Below are 23,849 nucleotides of genomic sequence, written 5' to 3' on the forward strand. Positions count from 1 at the left end.
AACAGTCAATATTGGGTTAATCACAGGCCACTAAGAGAGGGAAAAAGCTAGAAAAGCTATCAGATGCATTAAATAGGTGACCTTACCATGAAACTGTAATTCACTATATATATACATATATGTATGTATATATATATATATATATATATATATATATATATAATTTATATGTTAAAAGAAAGTGAAGACCATCATTGGATAAGTGCAAACCATTTTTCCCCAACAAAAAGAAAAAAGAATAAAATCATGCACAGGAAGGGTTTCATTCTGTCTGCTTTTAGCTCCCAACATTTCAAACAGTCATTTTCAAAGCACAATAAATTAGCTAACCTTGGCTCTATTTTATAAAGTCCTATCTTAGCTCTTCTCTTGGTTATTAGAATGTATTCATATAGATTCCCCAAGTGAAGGAAGATGTCCCCCGCTGCAGGGCCTGATCCCCACTTTGCTGTCTGTATGTAACATATCTCTAAGTGATATTAGGGCTTTGTAAAGGAATCAGGTATACAAGAGAAAAAATGAAAATAAATTTGGATGACCAAAGGACTTTGGCCCTGGTATGGATGATGAAGGAGTTGTGGCTGGCCATGCTGCTGCATGGAGGAAACCACCGGACTTTATCCGAGAACAGCAGAGGAATGGTTTGAGAAGGCATTCATTTCTGTAAGCAAAGCTGGATTGACAAGCCAGTGACTCTGCAACTGTCCAGATGTGGTGGAGTTAGAACTGACTCGCACTGCTTGGGTCACACTGTAACAACCGGACAATGGAAGGATCACTCTTGGCACCTTTAATGAATTCTTCCAGTGACAACTTGCCTGAAGGGGTACAAAAGAACAATAAAAATTAAGAATGAAAGAAAAGAAAGAAAAGAAAAAAGAAATTAAGAAAGAAACCAAAGAGATGCATGCTACTAGGCTCTGATCAAATATGCAACTCCAAAGAAGGCTCACTTTTCAAATCTAATTCTTTGGTTTCCTGGAAATGAGAATGTAATACTCTCTCTATTTAAAAGACCAGCTTTTTTTTTTAAGTTCTTCATTTTTCATGATGAAGTACCATTGTATATAGTAGGGAGGTTCAATATGGTGATCACAGAACTTGCTAATGACCTTATGAAAACACTGTTAGAATCTGCTGTCTACTTCAAAATTTCAAGATTCTGGTACCTTTCAAAAAAGGCAGAAACTGAAACATACATTCTCCCCAAAAGGGAGAAAGCAGTACTTAGAAGGGGAACAATCTAAATTAGTTTTTCAGTGATAGGGACTATTATATATCTAAACAAATCACCTGCCTCTGGGCTAGGTACCTATTCCCTACCCTGGGTTTCACCACTGTATCATGGAATGAAAGAATTGGAAAAGCACATATACCAATTTTTTTACTTTATAGATTGGGCCATTTAAAGTTCAGAGGGGGAAGTCACTAATAAATACCAGTAGTTCCCCATTACCTTCAAGATTAAATAGAAAATCTGTTTTGGGTTTTTAAAGCCTTTATAGCCTAGCCCTTTCTAATTTTCCAGTCTTCTTACACTTTACTCCCAGCCACCAACACTGAAAGGAAGTGACACTGGCTTTCTTGTGGTTCCTTGCACAAGAGACTCCATCTTCCAACTCAGTGAATTTTCACTGGTTGTTCCCTATCCTTGGAATTCTTTCTCATTCATCCCTAGTTCCTGGTTCCTTTCAAGTTTTCAAGTCAAAGCTTCTTCAAGAGACCTTTCCCAGTCTCTCCTTAATTCTGATTTGCCTTCCAAGATTATTTTCTATCTACTATATATATCCACAGATATACCTATTAATGTATATATCTCAGGATGTATGTACATATATATATGTGTGTGCTATATATCTCTATATAATATCCATTTATCATATATCATATATCTCTATAATTATATCTTATATCTATATAGATCTAGATAACTATTATATATTCATATAGATATATAGAGCTATAGCTGTATATTGAAATATGCATGTATACACAAAGATATATCTATGTATATATGTATATAATCTCCATATATAGCTGCATATAGAACAAAATACATAGCACTATGTCTATATATACATAGACCTGTACATAGAAAGCTCATCTGTGGCTATCCATGTAACTCTACATACTTAGACACAAAAGAGATATCTATGTAGATACTTAGAGATATGGAAAAGATATTTATATAGATCAATATTGTTCTCCTGATCTCTCTATTTCTTGAATGTCTTCACGTTGTCTTCTGTATTGGAATGTGAGCTCCTTGAGGGTAGGTGCTTTCCTTCCTTTTCCCAGGAGACAATCCAGGTTAAGTGACTTGCCCAGGATCACACTGCTAGTAACTCTGAAACTGGATTTGAACTCAGGTCCTTCTGACTCCAAGGTTAGGGCTCTGTCTACTGTACCAACTATCTTTTTTGTTTTTCAAGGCAATTGGGGTTAAGTGGCTTGCCCAAGGCCACACAACTAGGTAATTATTAAGTGTCTGAGGTCGGATTTGAACCCAGGTACTCCTGACTCCAAGGCCGATGCTCTATTCACTGCACCACCTAGCTGCCCCTATACCAACTATCTTGTGGGCATTCCTTTTTAAGCTTTTATTTGTATTGCTAGTGCTTAGTAAAATGCTTGGAATAGAGTAAGCTCTTAATGAATACTTCTTGACTGACAGGTTACAGAATTAAAAAAAATTTTAGTGCTGAGATTCAAATCCAGGTCCCTGTGATTCCAAGTACCTCTTCCAGCCTCCTGCTTACAAAATGTACATACATTGGTCACTGTTTTAACTATTTTCAGCAGGACCATAACTAAGTCACTCAGAATGCCTCAATGAAAAAGAGTAATTTTCACTGAAGAAAAAGAGCTTTTTTTTTAAATCAAAAAAAAATCTTCACTGGTTCCTTTTAGTCTGAGAGTTCCCATTGTAAGAAGGATATCATACTTCCAGCTTAAAGAAAAAGTGGAAAGGAATGAGGTTTGGTCAGGGCTGTGCTAGAGCCGGCTCTAACAGATTTTCAATTATTAAATATTTCAGTGTGAGCATTTTGTCTCAAAAATCAGCCATCACTACAAATCAGAGCTTGATTTTTTTGTTAATTGTCAAGTGTTCATAATGCAGATTAAACTTCAAAGTGTGTGTGTACCTGCTCTTTTTTTTTTTTTAACCCTGGGAGATCTTCTGGTTGTTATACATTTATTTACCAGCACACCTCTATATTGTTCTATAAACATTCCTTGAGTTCAATGGGAGTACAATGAGAGGCTCCTTGATGAAATCATCACTAGACTGGAGATCTGGTGAACACAGGCTGATAATAATAATTATAAACATAATGACAATAATAGCACTTGATATTTGTATAGCACTTTTGAGGTTGGAAAACTGCCTAACATCCATTATCTCATTTAAGCCTCACAACACTGGGTTTTAGTGAAAAGAAGACAAGATTAATCATCAGAAGAACTAGGTTTGAGACCTAGCCTTGTAACCTTGGGCAAACAACTCAACTTTTGGGGGCATCACTCTTCTGTATTATAAAAATAATTGGATAAATATGTTTGTAAACCATGGAAAACAATGCATCTCACAGTACTCTAAGAGATAGCTTCATGTATTGGAAAGTACTTTGAAAAGTATAAAATACCATATAAATATATAAGCTAATTATTCAGGGAGTTTTCTAGTTTCATTGATGTAGAAAACTATTAGTGATAGATGCCCTTTACAAAAGAAGATCAGCAACTATAACTGAATCTTAGCCTGAGAAATTCTGGTCATGTGATCCTGAGCAAGTCATTGACCAAGGGATTCTCTGAATAGAGTTATGAATAAATGGAAAACCATGCAGCACAACTAGGTGAGAAAGAAAGAGAAAAAAAAATGGGACAGAGTTTTATGAATTAAACTAAACAGTTTGAATTTCAGTGTGAGTTAGCATGGTATTGTGGAAAAGGGGAAATGGACCTAGAATCAGAGAACTTCAGTTCATCTACCAGCTCTACTATTTAATACCTATATAACCTTGGGTGAGTTGTTCAACTTCTCTAAGATTCCATAAAATGAAAAGGTTGGGTTTAATGATGCTTTCAAGGTCTTTTCCAGCTATGATTCTTTGCTTTAATGTGAGAAGTGATCATTCTTGATCTTCTAAATTAGAGTTGTCAAACTCATAGGCCCAAACCAGATTAAGTGTAATTGGGAAATCTTTTAACAGAATAAATAAAAATATAATGTAACACAGATAATGTTAATTTGTGTTTTTCCTGAGTCAATATGCAGCTTTGGAGGAATCTGTTTCGATTCAAGTTGGGACATCACTAATCTAGTCTAACTTCTATCACCCCTTTATTTTGTACATAAGGCAGCTGAGATGAGGCTCAGAGACATTAAAGTGATTTGCTCAAGGTTGTGGCTAGGTGGCACAGTGAATAGAATGCTGGATCTGAAGTCCTGAGGTCAAATCATTACTTATTTTCCTGAGGTCAAATTTAGCCTCAGATACTTACTATGTGACCCTGGGAGAGTCACTTAACCCTAACTTGTCTAATTTGTCCTCATCTGTAAAATAAGCTGAAGAAGGAAATGGCAAATCACTCTAGTATCTTTGCAAGAAAATCCTCAAAATGGGGTCATGGAGAGTTGGACATGACTGAAATGACTGAATTTTAAGTCTAGAAGACTTGAGTTCAAATTCTGCTTCAGACTCTTTTTAGTTGTTTGACCCTGGGTATGTCATATGACCTCTACTTAAGTTTCTTCATCTGTAAAATGGGAATGCTCAGGGATATTATGAGAATTAAATGAGAAAACATTTATAAAGTACATTGTAAACTTAAAGAATTATATAAATACTAACTACTATTAAATAGCAGAATTGAGTTGTAAAGTGCTCTGACTCCAAATATGAAACTCTTTCTAGAACTGTTTAAGGCTGACTACTGAGTTAACTCAGGTGAAAGTGTTCTGATTTGCTCTATAAATGTAAGATGTCATCAACATCATCATCATCATTGACATTATCATCATCACTTTTGGGGAGGAAAAGACTCAACTTCTTTGGGTAATGTATTCATTCTAATGTCTAGTAGTCTGTTAAGCTGGGAACTCTTTCCCTTATATCTATTCTTTTGAGAGTAAAATTTTCATTTATTATTCTGCCCCCAGTGATTATGGGGACTGGCTGGCTACCTAGGGACATTTATAAGATCTTAGGATTTACAGTTGAAAAAGGTCTGAAAAAACACATAATAGTTGAAGCAAAAATGCACATTTTTCCCCCTAACATTTTAGGTTTGCAAATCCCTTGTTTTGGAATAGGTGAATTTCCTATTAATTCCTTTGTATGCCCAAAGTCACTCAGGCAAATGGATCCAAGATTTAAACCCTACTTCTCTGCTTCTAAGTCCAGAATTTCTTTTGCTCTATCATATTCAAGAGTCAGAATGTCTAGAGCAGAATATCTAGACCATTTTAGAATGCTAGACCTGGCAGAAAGTTCTGAGATTATTGAATGTCCCACCCACCCTCATTTTCCAGGTGGGGAAACTAAGGCTCAGAAAAGATGAGTGATCCCTCTAAGGTCACAGAACTGGAACCAGAATCCCAGGTCAATGCTATTTCTACAATGCCATCTTTAAGCACTGTTCCCTCTCATCCCTCATCCTCATCTCCAGACTACACAAACAATGCCCATTTCCTCTGCTGGATCTTATTTGTGAAGGGAGGAAACTTATCCTGATTTAACCTTTGCTTCCCTTAGGCTACCCAGCACAACCTAGAACTGGAGGAATGGGACATGCATTTATGTGATTATCCTGTGTCCCATCTAAAGACAAAGGCAAGGCTTTTTTAACTTTCACCTGGTAATTAGGTGTTATTATGGGATTTCCCTTCCTCTCCTCTGTCACTCTTCCCCCATGCCCTTGATAACTAGTGCTACTGTCCTGCTCAGTAATTAGACACTCATATGTAGGCGTGATGCCTCTTGAGGACCAGAGATGGGATGGCATCCGGTGACTGAGTTTCCAGCCTATCTCTTTAGCTGTCTACTTAGCCTGTTGTGCCTGAATACTTCCCGGAATGGAAATGATTATGACAGATGACGATTAAATCTTATACCCTGGGGGTCTGGGCACTGCCCAGCCCAAATGGCTCTTGTAAACAAGCCTCAAAGAATTGGCTAAATGTTTAAAAAGCTCCTGTCTTCTCAGGAGGGGAGGAAAGGGTGAGTGGTTGAAAAGCAGGTCTGACTTTCTCTAATCCAGGAAATCTACTGGGGTTGAAGCACATAAACTCTGTGGGCCCTCAGTAACTAACTAGAGACCTAGTACGAGTCTTTTGTTTTCCAGGAATGGGTTTAACAGGGGAGGGTTGGGTAGACCGAATGTCTGCTTTTACAAACAACCTATCTTTTTACCAGTCAGACTGGCTTCTTTCTACCATCATATACTCAAATTACTTTAGCCATCACTTCCTATTATTTTAAATCAAAGCCAGGGAATCCTAGTGAGTCAGAACAAATGTTCTCCTTCCTCGCATTAAAGTGACCCTTCTTCTCAGACCTCATATGATCTTTGTTTTGTAATTCTCTAATGTATTTACCATGACACAGCCGATGGCCCAGTGGATAAAGTGCCAGGCCTGGAATCAGTAAGACTTGAGTTTAAATCTGGCTGCAGAGACCTACTAGTACCCTAGGGAAGTTATTTAACCTCTACCTCATTACTGTAAAATGGGGATAATAAAAGCACCTTTCTTGCATGCTTGCTATAAGGGTCAAATGAGATCATAATTGTAAAAGTGTTAAGCATAGTGCCTTGTGATATAGAAATAACTTATTTCCTTCCTTCCTCCTTTCCCATTTATCATTTAATCCAGTTATGTTACTATTATTCTATGAGTTTATGCCTTAGCCCCTACCTTCAAGGCTAAAAGTACAAAGAGGCCAAGGACTGGAGCAAAATAATATTGGATTTTCAGATGGAGGATCTTGTTTTGAGGTTTTCCCAAATAAAAAAAAGTTGCACCAGATAACCTAAAGTTCTTCTCAAATGCTAACATCATATAATCTAAGCACTTAGATTAATAATTAATATATAAAATACAATATAATATGTAAACAATTAATAATAAACAACACTTTGTTTAGTGGCACTTAATTAACATTAGCTGTTAATTGAAAGGACTTTAGAGGGTCATTTGGTACAACTCATTTTTCAGATGAGGAATTGAAAAGTACAGAGAGGGAATGCCTTGTCCAAAGTTCTGAGGAACATCTCTTTGGGATGTTCCTCAGAATTAAAGGACCACTAATAGACCTTTGAGTTTTCTTTACTGAGACATGGATAAATTATTGTTTTTATTTTTGAGAATTACAGGGAATATGAATTTTTAATCCCACATCATCTCAATAGCTACAGGTCAGGATCAAGAAAGTAATTTTCTTATATAAATTGTCCCAAAGTAGAATGGTCTGAGTTGGGAAGTTGTTCAATAATTTTTTTTCAGTAGTGTCTGATTTTCTATGACTGTATTTGAGATTTTCTTGGAGAGATACATTTCCATCTCCTTTCCCAGATCCTTTTCCAGATTAGAAAACTGAGGCAAATGGGATTAAGTGATTTGCCCTGGGTTACATAGCTAGTAACTATCTGAAGTCAGATTTGACTTTAGGAAGATGAATCTTCCTGACCCCAGGCCTGGTGCTCCATTCACTATCTCAGAATTGTAAAGTAAGAAGTGCTATATAGGTATTGATTTGGAATTCAGAAGACCTGTATTCAAATCTCAATCATCTACTTATCACCTATGAGATATTGGTAAATCACTCAGTTTGTTCATATGTAAAATGGCAGATGCAGAATGACTAGAGCAGGGCTTCTTAACCATCTTTGTGTATCATGGACCATTTTAGCAGTCTGGTGAAGTTCTCAGAATAATAGCTTAAAATTTATAAAATAAAATATAGCATTACAAAGAAAACTAATTATATTGACATAAACTGATCAAAGTATTGTTTAAGTCACATTCATGAACCTCAGATTAAAAAACCCTGTGCTAGATGTCCCTGCCCCTTTGCAGATTCAGTTCCTTGAACTCTATGAACAGAGATTGAATACTTGCTTGTTAAGATGGATTAGAAGTGATTCTTGCCCAGCAACAGGTTGCATTAACTGATCCCTGAGGTCTTCCTAAGTCTGATATCAAGAATGGAGGAAGAAGGAGGTCACCACTGCTCAAAGTCCTTTGGATTCCATTTTCTAAGCTCACAGGGAGGGCCAACTCCTTGGAGTCCTGAGAAGGAAGTTCTCAGCCCCAGAGGATAAATTAGAATGTGGAACAAATTGTTCCAATTCACATAGTGCAGAGTGTGCATTTAGACCTGAGCTGGATAAGTGAAGGTGTTTATGAGGGAATAGTGGAGCCCAGTCAACATGATTTGAAAATGGAAAACAAGCAGAGATGGTTGCAGGGGGACAGCTTGCTGCAGAAAATGACTGTAACCAAGGTTTCAACTGAGCATAGGAAAATGTGTTTTTAATCAGCCCCAAAGGTGACTTCAGGCACAGACCTGACTTTTTCTTACATTGCTATATGTTTCTCTGCTGCCTGTTGATGATTCAGATACTACAACCTTCCACCCCTGGCCCACACTCAAGAGATTTGACTCTAGGCTGCAGGACTGGGGCAGGGCAGGGGGAAATTAGTGGCATGGATGAATGCATTTTTGTTTTTAACAACACCAGGCAGAGGGACAGTTCCATAACTTACCATCATTGTTTGTGTCCATCTGCCGGAAAATTTTGTCTGTTCGCTTCTCAGGAGTGGACTCATCTTCAGGCATTTTCATTACTGAGGATACCATTTTGTATATGGCCTGGAGGAGTACAAGGAAGAAAGAGTTTTTAAGACACTCTGGAAAGCTCCAGGAGGATGAGCAAAGAACTAAGCTCATTACTCAATTTGCAAATATGGTACATGGACAGATGAGTTGGGGTCTTATGCAGCCTTCTCAAGATTGAAAAAAGGAAAGCTAGCTAGATCCTGCCATCTCTTCTTCCCACCCACACCACTCTGATGATCCATGGTAAAACTATGACTGAGAAATTTTCCCAACATGCTAATAATTACATTAGGGTCTCTTGTGATTAGCTGCTGCCAGAGCCTCAGGTCATCATTTAGATGAAGTCTTCCCTATCAAGCAGGTTTTAATAAACTGCCAGCTAGTTGAGAGCATGGATGGGCTCATCATATGAGGAATGGAGCTAGATTCAGTATAGCTTTCATAGACAAGTTCAAGATAACTTGAAGGTCTCTAATATCTGTCCGAGAGCTACGCCTAAGTTTTATTAATACTTTCCCTTGTAACCTCATATAGTACTTGGTTTTGTATCTACTCTACTTGTCCAGGAATACAGTGTATTTAGTTAACTTTATAAACCACACCCACCTTCTAGATTAATAAGCTCCACATGGACAAGGACAATATCTTATTTATTTTAGGATGCTGCACCTGTGCAAAACCCTAGTTTTTCCTACTTACCTAGAGTCAGAGCCAACAAACTCAATGGTTGACTGTGTCAACTGAGTCTTGCTGATAAAAGTGTCCATCTGAAAATGGATCAGTTTTCACTTATGAGCTAGGCTATAACATACAGATGAGCCCACAGAAAATAGGGCTTCTGTTTGCCATCATATGCTTGCATGCAAGAACCAGATAGGCGTCAATTGAAAGCATACCCTTAAAGTAAAGATGCTGCACAAATGGTTCTCTGCATGTTAAACTCAATAGAGTTAAGGAAGTGGTAGATCACTGATCTATTCTGGAGGATATGAAAATGCCCTTCCACAGTGGTGCTACTTTCCTGTCCTTTCCTTCCCTGGAGTTGCACAGGGAAGTGGTAGCCCACTTTATTCTATGCATCTTTTCCCCACAATATTCCTGTCTCTGAATAGGTTCCAGTAGGCCATGTCTCTTATTTCAACTCAGAATTTTCATGCATAGAAGAAAGATGAATCCATGATGGAAACTGAATTTCATCTGGAAATTATTGTATTAATGTCATTACCTAGAAACTATTTTTGTAATTATAGAACAGTATGTAAGTGTCAATTACAATTTTTCTTGTTGCTACTTCTCCTCTTCCTCCTTCTCTCAAAGAATGGACAACCTATGGCATGTGAGTTGAAGGTGTCATATCATAAATAGGATCTGGGAGAAGACAGCTAAGATTAGTCCTAAATTGAGTCCTAAAATTGAGAAGTCAGTGAGTTTTATCTGTGGCACCTTCCAAGCTCTACCTTAACTAGTTGGGTGATTTTGAGCAACTCACTAATCATGTCTGGTTTTTTGTTTCCTTGTCTTTAAAATGGGAAGAATGGATTATGACAACTGAGGTCCTTTCTTACATTTTAATTCTTTCTCCTTTTTCGGGTGCCAGGTGTCTAATAGCTCCTCCTCTATGCCTCATCTTGTTTTTAGCTAACTGACCATTTATCCCTAGTAAGGAGTAATCAGACAAATAAATCAGCAGATGTTGGTGATAACTTGATATCCCATCTGGTGACAAGTACCTTGTAGGTACTTGATAAATATTAAATGATGGTTTATGCAGGACTCCTTCTAGGGGTCATTTGCATTCTTATAGCCCTCCCTAGTCCTTCTGATCAGTCAAACCGGCCACAGTGAGACCAAGATTGCTTTCTTAGGGTGCTATTATACATCTATCCAAGGCTCAATCACCTCCCTGCCAATCTGAAGGGTGGGGAATGAAAAAAGGACTTGGCATATTTCCCTCTGAGAGACTGCCAATGTCTGTCCTATGATAATGGTTTTTTCCCTATGTTACAGCTTGTCCCACCATACAATGAACCCATGCAGCTCCATAGGCCAGTACAGAAACCTGACAACAACTTTTGCTTGTATAATATTTTAGGGTTTATATCTATTAAAACTCTATGAGGATTGTTATAAAGATAAAGTTTGAGTATTATTATATCCATTTTACCAGTGAGGAAATTAAGCTCAGGAAGGCCTGAAGACTTGTTTAACTGGCAAATTTGGCACCTGAGCCCAGGCACTGTCCTTTATATCGCATTAATTTTACTATATTAATTTTATTAATTAAATGAATTATACAATTAATTATTTATTTAATAATATATAATATAACATATAATATAATTATTATAATAATTATATAATTGATATAATTAATTATATAATTGATATAATAAATTAAATTAAATTAATTAATATCTTAATTTTACTATAACACTAAACTTAGATCTTAGGGGGAAATAACCTAAGGGTATAGGATCTTGGTTTAGGGAAGCAAGTCAGAAAGAGGAAATGCGACTATTATTTGATATATATTTTTCTTTGCCCTTGCTAACTAAGTAACTATGACCCTTCCTGAGGCTTAGTTTCCTCACCTGTAAAATAGGCATTACACTAGCTGACACAGAGATTTTATAGGGTTCTTCTGTGGTACAAATAAGCTGATACAAGTGAAATGCTTGGTAAAATTTAAAGCACTATATAAAGGACATTTTTATTGGTATTATTATTATTGTCTTCCCAGCTTTCATGTGATTATCACAATTATAACTACTATTACTACTATTATAGTTTCCTCAATTTTCATGCGCTTATAGCTTACAATCCAACATGAAGGTGCTTCAATTACTCAAGTCTAGCTGAAGGGGAAGCAAAGCATTGGCCATGAGTCTCAAATAAGGTCTGGAGCATAGGGTGGGAAAGAAGTAATGCTTAATGGTTTCTCTAGAGCTGTTAGATCTCAGGGCAGAAGAGATATTTAGAAGTCAGCAAGACCAACTCTTTGTTCCAAGGCATCATCATCATCATAATATTTATATAGTTTTAAGATGTCTGCTAAAGTCCTTTCTAAATGCACTGTGAACTTTACAAATGCTTTCTCTGAAATAATTGAGGGAGAGTGCAAGTATTACTTAGACTCTGAAAAGTGAAATGACTTGGCCACTGTCATAGAATCAGTTTTGGAACTGGTAGGTACTCCTTGACTCCAAGGCTAGCCCTCTTTCTATTTTATCATAGTGGAAGCCAGGTCAGATGTATGCAAATCTCATTTATAAAAATTTCAATAGAAACACATCCTTCAATCTCCTTTAGCAAATAGGCTCAATTGAAGACAGCTAAATAACACCATATTTAAGGAATTTAAGAAGAGCCCTGAGGTCTAGTCCCAAGATTGCCATTCATTACTGAATTACTTTGAATAAGTAAGTCATCTTTCTGGGTTTCTGCTTTCTCTCTAGAATGAAGAAGTTAAATATATAGATGATCTTTCATGCCTTTTCCAGGCAAGCACACAAGGTCCCTTGGGTCCTTACCTGTACAATTTCAAGCATCTCCCCACGGCTTATATAGCCATTACCATCAAGGTCATACATGCTGAATGCCCATTTCAGCTTCTGTTCCAGCTTTCCCCGAGAGGTGACACTCAGGGCAATAATGAATTCCCTGAAGTCAATCGTCCCATCACCATTTGTGTCAAAGGTACGGAAAACATGTTCTGCGAACTTCGATGCATCACCATAGGGGAAGAAGTTGGCATATATCTTTTTGAACTCATCGACAGTCAAGTGACCAGTAGGACAGTCCTTTAGAAATCCTTTGTACCACTCCTGCAGCTCATGGTCTGTGAATTCAGTGTTCTCTCGGAGATCCTGGAGCACCTCAGGACGGAGCTTGCTATTTTGCTTCCCCATTCTGTCTTTCCAGATAACTTAGAACCTAGAAAACATGGAACTGTACTGGTTATCAAATGCTATCCTGTAGTCTGTTTTTGAAGCATCCAGATTATTTGCCTCTTAACCCTAGGATAGGATGCTCAGAATCAAGTTAGAGTTTTTTCTCTAATCTGTCCATAATCTTTTTTTAAGACTCTTTCCCTCTACCTTACCCTTAGTCAGTTACCAGGATCTAAAGTCTATCTCAGTCTATCTCAATAGTTTTTTTTAATCTTTTAAAATTAATTTATTATTTATTTTTTTAACATTCTTTTAACAAATTTTTTTAGTTCTGAATACTCTCCCTCCAATCCCTCCCCTATGCTTGGAAAAGGCAAGCAATATTTTAATTATGCATGTGAAATCATGTAAAACATATTCTCATATTAGCCATGTTGCAAAAAAGAAAGCAAGGAAAATAGAAAAAGTAAAAGAAATTATATTTCAGTCTGCAATCAGACTTCATCAGTTCTGTCTCAGAAGGAAAGATAGATTTTTCATCATGTGTCCTTTGGAATTGACTTGGATCAACTAAGTCTTTCACAGTTGATTAGTATTACCATATATATCAGCAACATCTTTCAAATTTATCCTTCCTCCCTGGTTCTACTGCTTCAGTTCTAAGGCATCTAGCCCTTGATACAACCTACCTGAACTAATTTAACAGCCTCCTAATATGTCTTCTAGCCACTATTTTCTTTCCCTTTTTAATTACTTTTTCCTTTTTTTTTGGATTTTTTTGTAAGGTAATGGGGTTAAGTGACTTGCCCAATGTCACACAGCTAGGTAATTATTAAGTGTCTGGGGTCAAATTTGAACTCAGGTCCTCCTGACTCCAGAGCTGGTGCTCTATCCACTGTGCCACCTAGCTGCCCCCCGCCCCTTAACTTCTACAATACTTTTTGCACAGATTTGGTTGTATCATTTCTTTTCTTGAAAATTGTCAAAAATTCCCTAAACATTGAAACCCTAAATGTTCAAGGCATCCAAGGTTTGACTTCCCTTTCCAGTCTTATCTTTTATTATTCTCCTCCACACATTCTACACTCCTGCCAAATTGGTCTGTTCTTTTCCCCTTGGAAATTTACTGTGTTCATTTACCTCTCTGTCTTTCTGGGCTCTCTAGGCCCAGAACATCCTTCAACATTTCTTCTTCCTTTCACCCTGCTGAATAGCCACTCATTCTTTAAGGTTCAACTCAAATTCTGCCTACTTCAGGAATTTGTCCCTGACCTCCTCTTGACAGTAATGAACTTTGCCCAAGGATATTCCATAGCTTTTCTCATCTCTTGCTCTTCCTCCCTTGCTTAAAGTGCTCTTTATGTAATACTATATATTGTAGTTAAAGACATTAGAGCATTCCATGTAGGGTATTCCAAGAGAGCAAGGGATGAGTTTTGCATAAACTCTTTCACAAGAATCTCAGAACAGGAAAGGTTCTCTTATGCATCTAGTCTAACCTATAACTGCACAGGAATTCAACAGCTAGGTGACATGGGGAGAAAAGTCCCACCTGGAGTCAGGAAAACTTGAATTCACATCCTACTAGTTATGGTAGTCATAGACAGATCATGGGTCACCTCTGTTTGCCTCAGCTTCCTCATCAGTAAAATAGGGATAATAATAATAATCCTTACCTCCCAGGGTGGTTGTGAGGATGAAATGAAATTAATATTTGTAAAACACTTTAAGAACTTAAAAGTTCTACATAAATGCTATCATTATCATCATCATCATCATCATCATCATTATTATTAATTAGCAAAGTCTGAGCCAGATGATGTAAGCTCGGGCAGAATCAGGAAAGAGGATGTGGAATGGGCAGCATTTGAGTTGGACCTTGAAGAATAGGCAGGATTTTCAATGAAATAAAAGACAGGGGATGGCACCAGCAAAAGTCAAAGATGGGAAAGGACAGAATGTGTGTCCTGGAACACAATATCTCACTTGGTCCATGTAGAGTATGTGAAAGGAAGCTAGAAAAAGCCAGGTCAAAGACAGGGGGTTTAAGACAGACTGTAGGGGACTTTGAATGCTAAATTATGGTTTTATTGTTCCATCTTCAAGTCATAATCTCATATACAGAAAGACTAAACTAGAGACAAATATTTACAGAACACAGGCATAGTGTATTTAAGGGAGAATCTTCTTTCCTCATTTCAGCACAAGACACACAAAGATGTAATATAAACATACAGTTTGAACAGTTTTGGCAAAGTTTGCAATGAAAATGGCCAGGCAAACCCAAGGGTATCTAAGTCAATTAGATAAGAATCAAATATACTTCAACTACCCATTTTATATATTAAAACCAGAAACCGAAAGACCAGGCTCAAATAACCATATAGCCTGAGAACCTGCCAGTCTCTTGAACTCTTTCTCATTTTCCTCCTGTCCATCCAGTTATTCCTCTTTTGTCCAAACTCTATCAAACCTCAATTTGTTCTAGGACAAAAATAACAATAGCTGCTGTCTATTAATTATATATAGCAGGTTAAGTTGTCATTAGCTGCTTCTGTGAAGAAGGCAGCCCCTGGGGTTACTCTTGATTCGTCAGTTGTTCATATCTGTCTCCCGGTCCTAGTTTTTCTGTTTAAACAAATATAATTTCTCAGTTTCAGAGAATTTGGACTCAATACTCCCAGCATCCCCTGGGATGCCAGTTGTCTGGCTGGTACTGCTTGTCACATCCAATAGTAGAAACATTCTTGTGTTAGAAGGAAGAAAAAAACTAGCTTGGGAGAAAAGAAACCAGAGTTCAGGTCTGCAACTCTGAAGACCTTGGGTAAGCCACCTCCTCTTACTTTCAATGTCCTTACCTATAAAAAGAGATAAGGATCTCCAGTGTGCCTTCTGATTGTAACATTTATGAATTTATTAAAACTTGAGAATTCAGGAAGATACTAAACAACTTCCACTGTGCAGGGTTATTCAGCACATTTTAATACCTCCCAATAGGGCATGCTGTGGGTATGGGAAAATTAAGAAGAATCCAATACTGGATAATTATAGTATCTCTGCCTCTGATGTCTTATTGTGTTATAAAGAGGATCCTGGGTCCTGAAGACTGTGCCAATGGAAGACAACTTCTGGCAAGTCCTACTGAACTAAGAAGGTTTTGAGTATAGGTCTCAGGATGAGCTGCATATTTGTTATCCAGATAAATTCACAGAAGCTCATTACTATGTTATCTGCAGGGTAAAAAATTTGTCAGCAACTCTTGAAAAGCATTTATTAAATTTAAGCAGAGCTGAAATCTGTTTTGGTAGAGGAAAGACCAAGAAAATAATAGACCTCTGAAGTGATGAAGTAGGAAGAAGCTTTTACTACAAAGGTTCATTAGAATCAAAACAATAAGAAAGATATCTATTTAACTATCCACTTTAAAAAAACCAAGTGTGTGAAAAAGCTATCATTTTTCTAGATCATGACATGTATGTAGCAGGACAGTCCTTCACTCACCATTATATAAAACCCTGTACAAAAATTACATATATATTCTACCCATTTCCTTTTTCAAAAAGAAAAAAAATATTATTTGCCTCTTATTAGTCCAAACTAATGTTCTCTTCTCACTCCTTAACCTTCTTGACCTCTCTGCAGCATTTCAAACTATCTTCTTCTCCTGGATAGTCTTCCCACCTTGGGTTTTCCTGACATCACTCTCTCCTTATTCTCCCTCTGTATGACTTCTTCATTTTAGTTTCCTTTCCTGTATCATTTACCCCAAGGCTTTGTTCTGGGCCTTCTTTTCTTTGTACATTTCTTTGCTAGTCATTATCATCACTAATATTAATATTAATGAAAATGATCATCATAATCATAATAAACCATATTGATCCTGATGTTTTCTAAATTGTAAAACAGAAATATGTTAAGAAATATGATAAGAATTTGAAATCTTATAGATTGTACCAGTATCTTACATTTTAGCATCATTCTCCTTGTATTCCCCATCACAGTTCTGCTATGAAGAACATTGGAAGTCCTAAAACTGTAAAGCAGTTCCAGTTCTTTGAATTTGAAAGCCTTAATAACTGAGAAATGTAATGCCCAAATATGGTTCCAGAGGCCTGATGATGAAACATACTACCAGTAAGCTGACAGAAGTAATGGACTCAAGGTTAAGCACAAGACATACATTTCTGGCTATGACCAGTTTGGGAATTTATTTTGCTTAACTATGAACATTTGTTACAAAGGTTTCACTCTTGTTTTCTCCAATGTGAAGGGAGTATAAGTAGGAAAGAAAATAAATCCTTGTTTATTGAAAAATAGTAATTAAAAAACAGCCAGTTCTTGGTGACAACCTCTGTGAGAGCTTAAATTTTCTCATGGGTAAAGACAGGGATAAAAAGATTTGACTCATCTAGTTCACAGGGTGGCTGTGAGGAAGATGTTCTGTAAATATTAAGGAAGTACTATAGAACTAGAACCAATTTTCTTTTATTTATAAAGGCAGGGCCTCCTGAGAGAGTTTGAGTCTGCAGGCTGGAGAGAAGTCTCCCCTATATCATCCAAACTTGCATTAAACATCCCTCTGAGGGTCCCTATCCAGAACTCCATGCTTTTACACCAATAGTACTCCATTGTCTGAGCCTTGGTTCGGTGCTGAGAGTTTAGCAGTTCATTTTATAATCCATTCATCCTTGCTGGAAACTAAATCACTGCCCTGAATGCATTGATCAATTTGCCTTCAAAATATATTTGTTAGGTTTCTTTCTTACACAGCATGTTAAAAATATAGGGCTGTGCAGCCTTCTTTCCTCATATGTTTAAAGAGAGGAAGCTACCAGATTAGAGTATAAAGCAAGGTGCACAACTGCTGAAAAATAATAGGTTGATGGATTTTTCTTCTACCTTGGGAGATTAATGTTTTTCCATCTACTTCCCATTAGCATTCCAGATTGAAGAAAGCATAAGATTATAGACACAGATCGTTTAGTTTCAGGCTCCCCAAGAGCCTTTGCATTCTATTTTCACAGTTGACTCTCCATTACTTGACTAATGAGAAGAAGCAGAAAATACACAGAATCACTGCATTATAGTATTTTATAGCTAGAAGGGACTTTCTAGTTCATCTAATAAAATTCCCATGTTTTATGAGAGTTGGGGGAATCAACTCTCAAGCCCAGCGAAGTAGTCACTTGCTTAAGATCACACAGCTAATCCAGACTTCTGGATGATGGATACGGAGTCAGAAAATCCAGGTTCAAATCTTGTTTTTGCCACTTATCACCTGTATGATCTTGGGCAAGTCACTTTCCTCTGGGCCTTAGAGTTCTTTTTCTGTAAAATGATTTAGATAGTCTTTTAGGCCCCTTCCAATTCTACAATTTATGATCCTCTGATCTTCAAATCCAGTGATTTTAGCCATACATGGAGTAATCTCTCAAGGAACAGATAAAAAACTCATTGAGTTACTCATAAAGGGTTACACACCAATTTTCAATCGTTCACACATTCATCTTTTTTTTTAGCTCTGGTCCCAAGCCAGATGGAGAGAAGGCAATAGGGTCAGGATGGAGGAGTACCTCAGACTGGTTTGTCATTTATTTCTCCAGCTCATTTTATAGATGAGGAACTGAGGTAAATAGGATTAAATGATTTTCTCAGGATCCCACAGCTAGTTAAGTGTCTGAGCCTGGACTGGAATGCAGGAAGATTGTGCCACCTATCTGCCCTGGCCCAGGTTAATAGTTTAGGCCACTACACCAAGAATACCTTCATCTATACAGATATTCTGGTGGTGGTTATACATAATCTTTTACTTTATGGTGACTCTTATCTTTTTAAACATATTTTAAAATTTCTGATTTTGAGCTGTTCCTAAATATCTTTTCCAAGAGCAAAAAAGATTAGGGTCTGGTAGAAAGAGTACTGAATTTAGAATCAAATACCCTGGATTTAAATCCAACTTCTGCAAATACCTGGGGTCACAGGCAAGTCAATTCTCCTCTCAATTCTTATTTTCCTTGATCCTTCTGCAACCTTTAATCAACCTCTTCCCCTAAAAATTCTCTCCTATTTAGATTTTGGTGATGCTGTACTCACAGATCTTCTCATATCCTGTCTAACTCCCTTCTTCTGTCTACTTTGCTAAATCTTTATCTAGGTTACATGAATAATTAGTAAGGAATCTCCCAAGGCTCTATCCTGGGGCTTTTGCTCCTTTTCCCCTAAACTATTGCTGCTTGGTGATTTCATCAGTCTCCATTGGTTCAATTATCACCTCATGGTTAACAAGTCGATATATCTAGTCCTAAACTTTTTACTGAGTTCCAGGCTCACAACACCAACAAATTTTCTCTTGGACATCTTTAATTGGATATCTCAGTCATCATGCCCTAAAGAGAAGTCTTTGTCATTTCCTCTATACTTTTCCCTGTCCTTTACTTTCCTATTATTGTTTAGGGCATCACACATCCCAGTTACCTAGGCTTGAATCCTAGGTGTCATAACTGACTCCTCACCAGAATTCGCCCCCTATATCCAAACTAGTGCCAAGTCTTATCTACCTTTTTATACTTGCACATCCTTCATATGTGTCTCTTTTTCTTTACTCATGGAGGTGCCATCCTGTTATAGGTCCTCCTCTGCTCATACTTGGACTATTGAAATAGCCTGCTGCATGTTCTCCCTGCCTCAAGGTTCTAAATTATCTTTCACTTAGTTAACAAGATGATCTTTTTGAAGTACATATCTGACCATTTCATTGTCCTATTTGATAAATTACAATGGCTCCATATTGCCACCAAGATAAAAAAATAAAACATTCTGGCTTTTAAAGTCTTCTTCAATGAATCCCTTCCTACATTTGCTATACATTCTATTCTTTGCTTCCTTTAGGATCCAGTGAACTTGAGCTTCTTTCTGTTCCTTGAACATGATTTTTCATCTCTCTACTTCATACTTTTTGTTGACCATGCTTGGAAGACTTTTCCTCCTCACCTTTGTCTTTAGATTCCTTCATCAACCCAAGTATCACCTTCTGTAAGGAGGCCTTCCCAAGTCCCCCAACTTCCTACAAAGCTAGTGCCTCCTTTCTTTTTTTTTTTAAATTTTATTTAGTTAAGGCAATGGGGTTAAGTGTTGTCCAAGGCCACACAGTTAGGCAATTCTTAAATGTCTGAGGCTGGATTTGAATTCAGGTCCCCTCCAACTCCAGTGTCGATGTTCTATTCACTGTGCCACCTAGCTGCCCCTAGTGCCTCCTTTCTGCACAGACCTTCTATTTACACTCTATGTACCTTCCAGAGACATTTGTTTTCCCAACATGTCCCCTCCACCATTAGGATATAAACTTGAGAGTAAGATCATGGTTTTTTTTTGGTCTTTCTTTGTATCCCCAATGCTTCGCATAATACATCCTTAATAAGTGCCTGTTGATTAACTCTGGGATTCCATTTCCTTATGAATGAATGAATGAATGAATGAATGAATGAAAAGGATTTATTATATGCAAAGCATTGTGCTAAGTCTTGGTAATACCAATAGAAAATCAAGACAGTCCCTTTCACAGAGCTCACATTGTAAAGAGGAGACACCATATACTGAAGGTGTCAGATACAAGTCTGATAAAAGAGGTTGTTTAGGATACTGTGGCAAGGAAATTCTAGCATCACTTCTTTACTATCATTTTCACTGATAAAATTTTGCCAGTTTTTATGCTGAATTATTTACATATATACAAGTATATCATTCAAACATATAATGTATGCACATGTATATATCTCTCTATATAGAGATATATACATATATATGTATATATATCTCTGTATCTCCCTTATATCTAGGATGTAATCAAGCCATACTAGTCCACTGGCAGTTTCTCATATATGATTCTCCATCTTTCTCTCTCTCCAAAGCATTGGCTTTCCTCCAATGCCTGGAATGCTCTTTCCTTATAAAATTGTCCTGTTCAACATTCAGTCATTACAGCTGTGTCTAACTCTTTGGGAACCTAGGTTCAGGTGAGGAGGGAAATACAGAGATGGGTAATGAGGTTCCAAAGGTAGTTTGGGATAAGATTGTGCAGCAGGGCTTTAATTAATAATAATTAATAAGAGTTTCTATTCACACTAAGAGATAAGTCTAGAGTTTATTAAGAAGTGCAGGGATATGATCAGAATTGCATATTGGTAAATAATCCTAGCAAAAAAATTGAAGAATGGATCACAGGAAGTAATGTGAGGTAAGGAGACTAATTAGGAATCCAGACAAGAGGTGATGAAAGCTAGAGAGAGAAAGAAGGGTACAGATAAGAAAAATGTTGCTCAAAGTACAAATGCCTAACATGTATACCCTGGCACTAGATTAGATGGTATGACTAAACAAGTATGCAAAGTTAGATAATATAAAAGTTCAGTATAAGAATAAAGGAAGAATTATAAAGGATGTCAAAAAGAAGTATATACTAACTTGGTGCCAATAGAATGGTAGAGGCAATAAATGTTAGCAGTCACTGTAGAATGGAGGAATACAGAAGGCTTCAAGGGAAATATATAATCAAACCTACCTTGAGTAGAAATAGGATTAAGATCATAGGAAACCAAACTAAAAGGCAACTTCAGTATCAGCCAGTCAAATCCTTAGTTTACAACTGGGGAAAGTGAAGTACAGAGTTTGTATGAATTAACTTGATTCTTTCCTAATCCTCATTACTCCTCTACTCCCTGTCATCAAGGTCTATAGACAATTAGTTGGCAAACCTTATTGATTCTAACTTTTATAACATCTTTTGAAACCATCTATCCCTTACTTTCCATCTTATGACCACCAGTCTATTCCAGGTCCTCATTACCTCTTGTCTAATCTATTTCAAAAGTGTTCTAAATTGGTCTCTGGCTTCTAGTCTCTATCCTCTCTAATCCAACCTCTACATATGTGCCAAAAAATCATTCTCAGGTTTCTCTCTCCTCTACTCAAAAAATTTTTATATAGTTCCCTTTTATTTCTAAGATAAAATATAAACTCTCAGCCTACTGAGTTTAAAGTCCTCTGCAGTTCTACCTTTCAGCCATATAAAATTACTCCCATTCATGTACCCTATGTTAAAGTTAAATTGATGTTCAGATGTTACCTGAATTTTCTATGGTCTTTCTCCTTTCTACATGACTTTGCACAGGCTGTTTCTTATGTCTGAAATCTTCTTACCTTCATCACTTAGAATTCTTAACATTTTTCAAGGCTTGGCTTAAGAGCCACCTCCTCTGAGAAGCCTTTCCTGATCATCCCAGATGTTAGCCTCTTCCTCAAGTTACCTTGTCTTTACTTATTTGTGTACTTGTTTTATTATCCCCCCCCTTTTTAAAGACTGTTTTTGTTTTTGTTTTGTATTCCCAGTGCCTAACATATGCCCTTTTCAGAGGCCATATGGAATTCCCAGAGTTATTATTAAGGATGTACTATGCTAAGCATAGGAGGCACTTAGTAATAATTATGGCTCTGAATTTAATTGTTCAAGGTCACACAGTTAGCAAATAGCAGAACTATGATTCAAACCCATGTTCTATATTCAAATAAAATAATCTTCCTATCAAAATGGCACTGTAGAAAGTATTGGCCAGGGTATTCTAGGCAAGAAAAATGGCATGAGAATGGAGAGAAGAGAATAGACTAATCTGACTGAGGCTACAGGAAATGCAAAGAAGTATTCAATTAAAGAGTCAAAAAGGTAGACTAGATCTAGATGAAGGAAGGCTTTGAATGCCAGGCTAAGAAATCTGGACATTTATCTTGCAGATAATCCAGTCACTGAAGACTTTTGAACTGTGGAATGTCATCATAAAAATCAAAACAAAACAGAACCAATCCCCCTTCCCCAAACAAAACAAAACATTGTTTTAGAAAGATCAGTCTGACAAGGAAAAGGCAGAATGGCACAAAGGAGGAGTTTCCAAACTTTGGATATGTTAATGTGTTATATTAGACAAAAGTAGGAGAGCAGAGGGTTTATACTCTATCTCAATTCTATGCATCCTTTATTTGCTATGGGACCTTGGTCAGATTACCTAGTTCCTCTGGGTTTTATTAGTCACCTTTTTAATTGGTAACAATAATAATAATAATAATAATAATGATATATGCTATTAATGTCAAATAAACTGACCTGAAGACAATAGATGGGACCAAAGGATCTCTCATAGGTCCTTCCAGGTCTAAGATCTATGTTTAGTAGTCTGGGACCTATGATGGATTTTGCTGCTGTTTTTCAGACTGGGTTCATTTTAGAATTATCTTCTAAGCTACACTGAAATCTCCTTACCAGGGTAGCTTTGTGAAATGGACGACCTACTCTAATTTTTATGGGGCCATTAATAGAATCTATGCATGCCAAATAAATCAGACAGCCTCCCATTCACTCCCAATCATCCAGAGGGAACAGCCTGCATGCATTTAACAAAAGGCCGGGATGAAATATTTAATAATAAGTATCTCATTTTCAATCTCTCCTGGAGTTTCTCAGACATGAGTCAGACAACCTTGCCGAGAGAAAAGATAGTGAGACATAAGATGGGTGCCTTTCTTCATTCACTCTGCCATTCATTAATTAAACAAACAAATAGACCCAAACTAGGTAGAACCTTCAAGTTTCTCAATTTACTGGTGGAATTTGACTTCAGATAGCAAATATTTGTGCAGTAAAGAAAAATTCCAGCTCACTTTAACAAAGAAATTATTGCCTTAATATAGTCATTAGAAATAAATTGCAAATTTCTACTTCACAAAATGTTTTACTTTTATCTTTAAGAAAGATAATACCCTCAGGAAAGGGAAGTATGTATATGGCTATTAGTGGGAGAGAGGGGAGGGGATGGGAGTATGTGCTGTGTTGAAATCAAAATTCATCTTATAATTTGCTTTAAAATATTTATTGAAAAACTGGAAAGATTCTTAGAATAAAGAATGTCAGAGCATGAAGGGACATTCAAAATAGAACAATGATTAGAGCTGTTAGAGACCTTAGAACAGAAAAATGAATGTTAAAGTGGAAAGAAATTTAGAGGTTACAGTTCATCACTTTTTTTTTAAACAAAAGAGGAAGAATAATTTCCTCAAAGTTACACAATTA

At 36.9% G+C, this 23,849-nt stretch overlaps 1 protein-coding gene across 6 annotated transcripts in view; it reads right to left on the reverse strand.

The window, feature by feature from the left end:
* Positions 1-627: 627 nt before the first annotated feature.
* HPCAL1 (hippocalcin like 1) overlaps positions 628-23,849 on the reverse strand; it is a 187,840-nt gene continuing 164,618 nt past the window's right edge. For 5 of the 6 annotated variants that reach the window (XM_074209767.1, XM_074209770.1, XM_074209765.1 and 2 more), the window contains 3 exons: positions 12,377-12,779; positions 8,774-8,879; positions 628-818 (listed from right to left, as the gene is read on the reverse strand). In XM_074209767.1, coding sequence (XP_074065868.1) covers positions 721-818; positions 8,774-8,879; positions 12,377-12,754 — 582 coding nt within the window. In that variant the 5' untranslated portion in view covers positions 12,755-12,779 and the 3' untranslated portion in view covers positions 628-720. Of the gene's footprint in view, positions 819-8,773; positions 8,880-12,376; positions 12,795-23,849 lie in introns of all 6 variants that reach the window. The other variant, XM_074209769.1, reaches the window with a different exon arrangement.

The sequence above is a fragment of the Macrotis lagotis genome, chromosome 1, assembly GCF_037893015.1.
Source record: "Macrotis lagotis isolate mMagLag1 chromosome 1, bilby.v1.9.chrom.fasta, whole genome shotgun sequence".
Classification (NCBI taxonomy): Eukaryota; Metazoa; Chordata; class Mammalia; order Peramelemorphia; family Peramelidae; genus Macrotis; species Macrotis lagotis.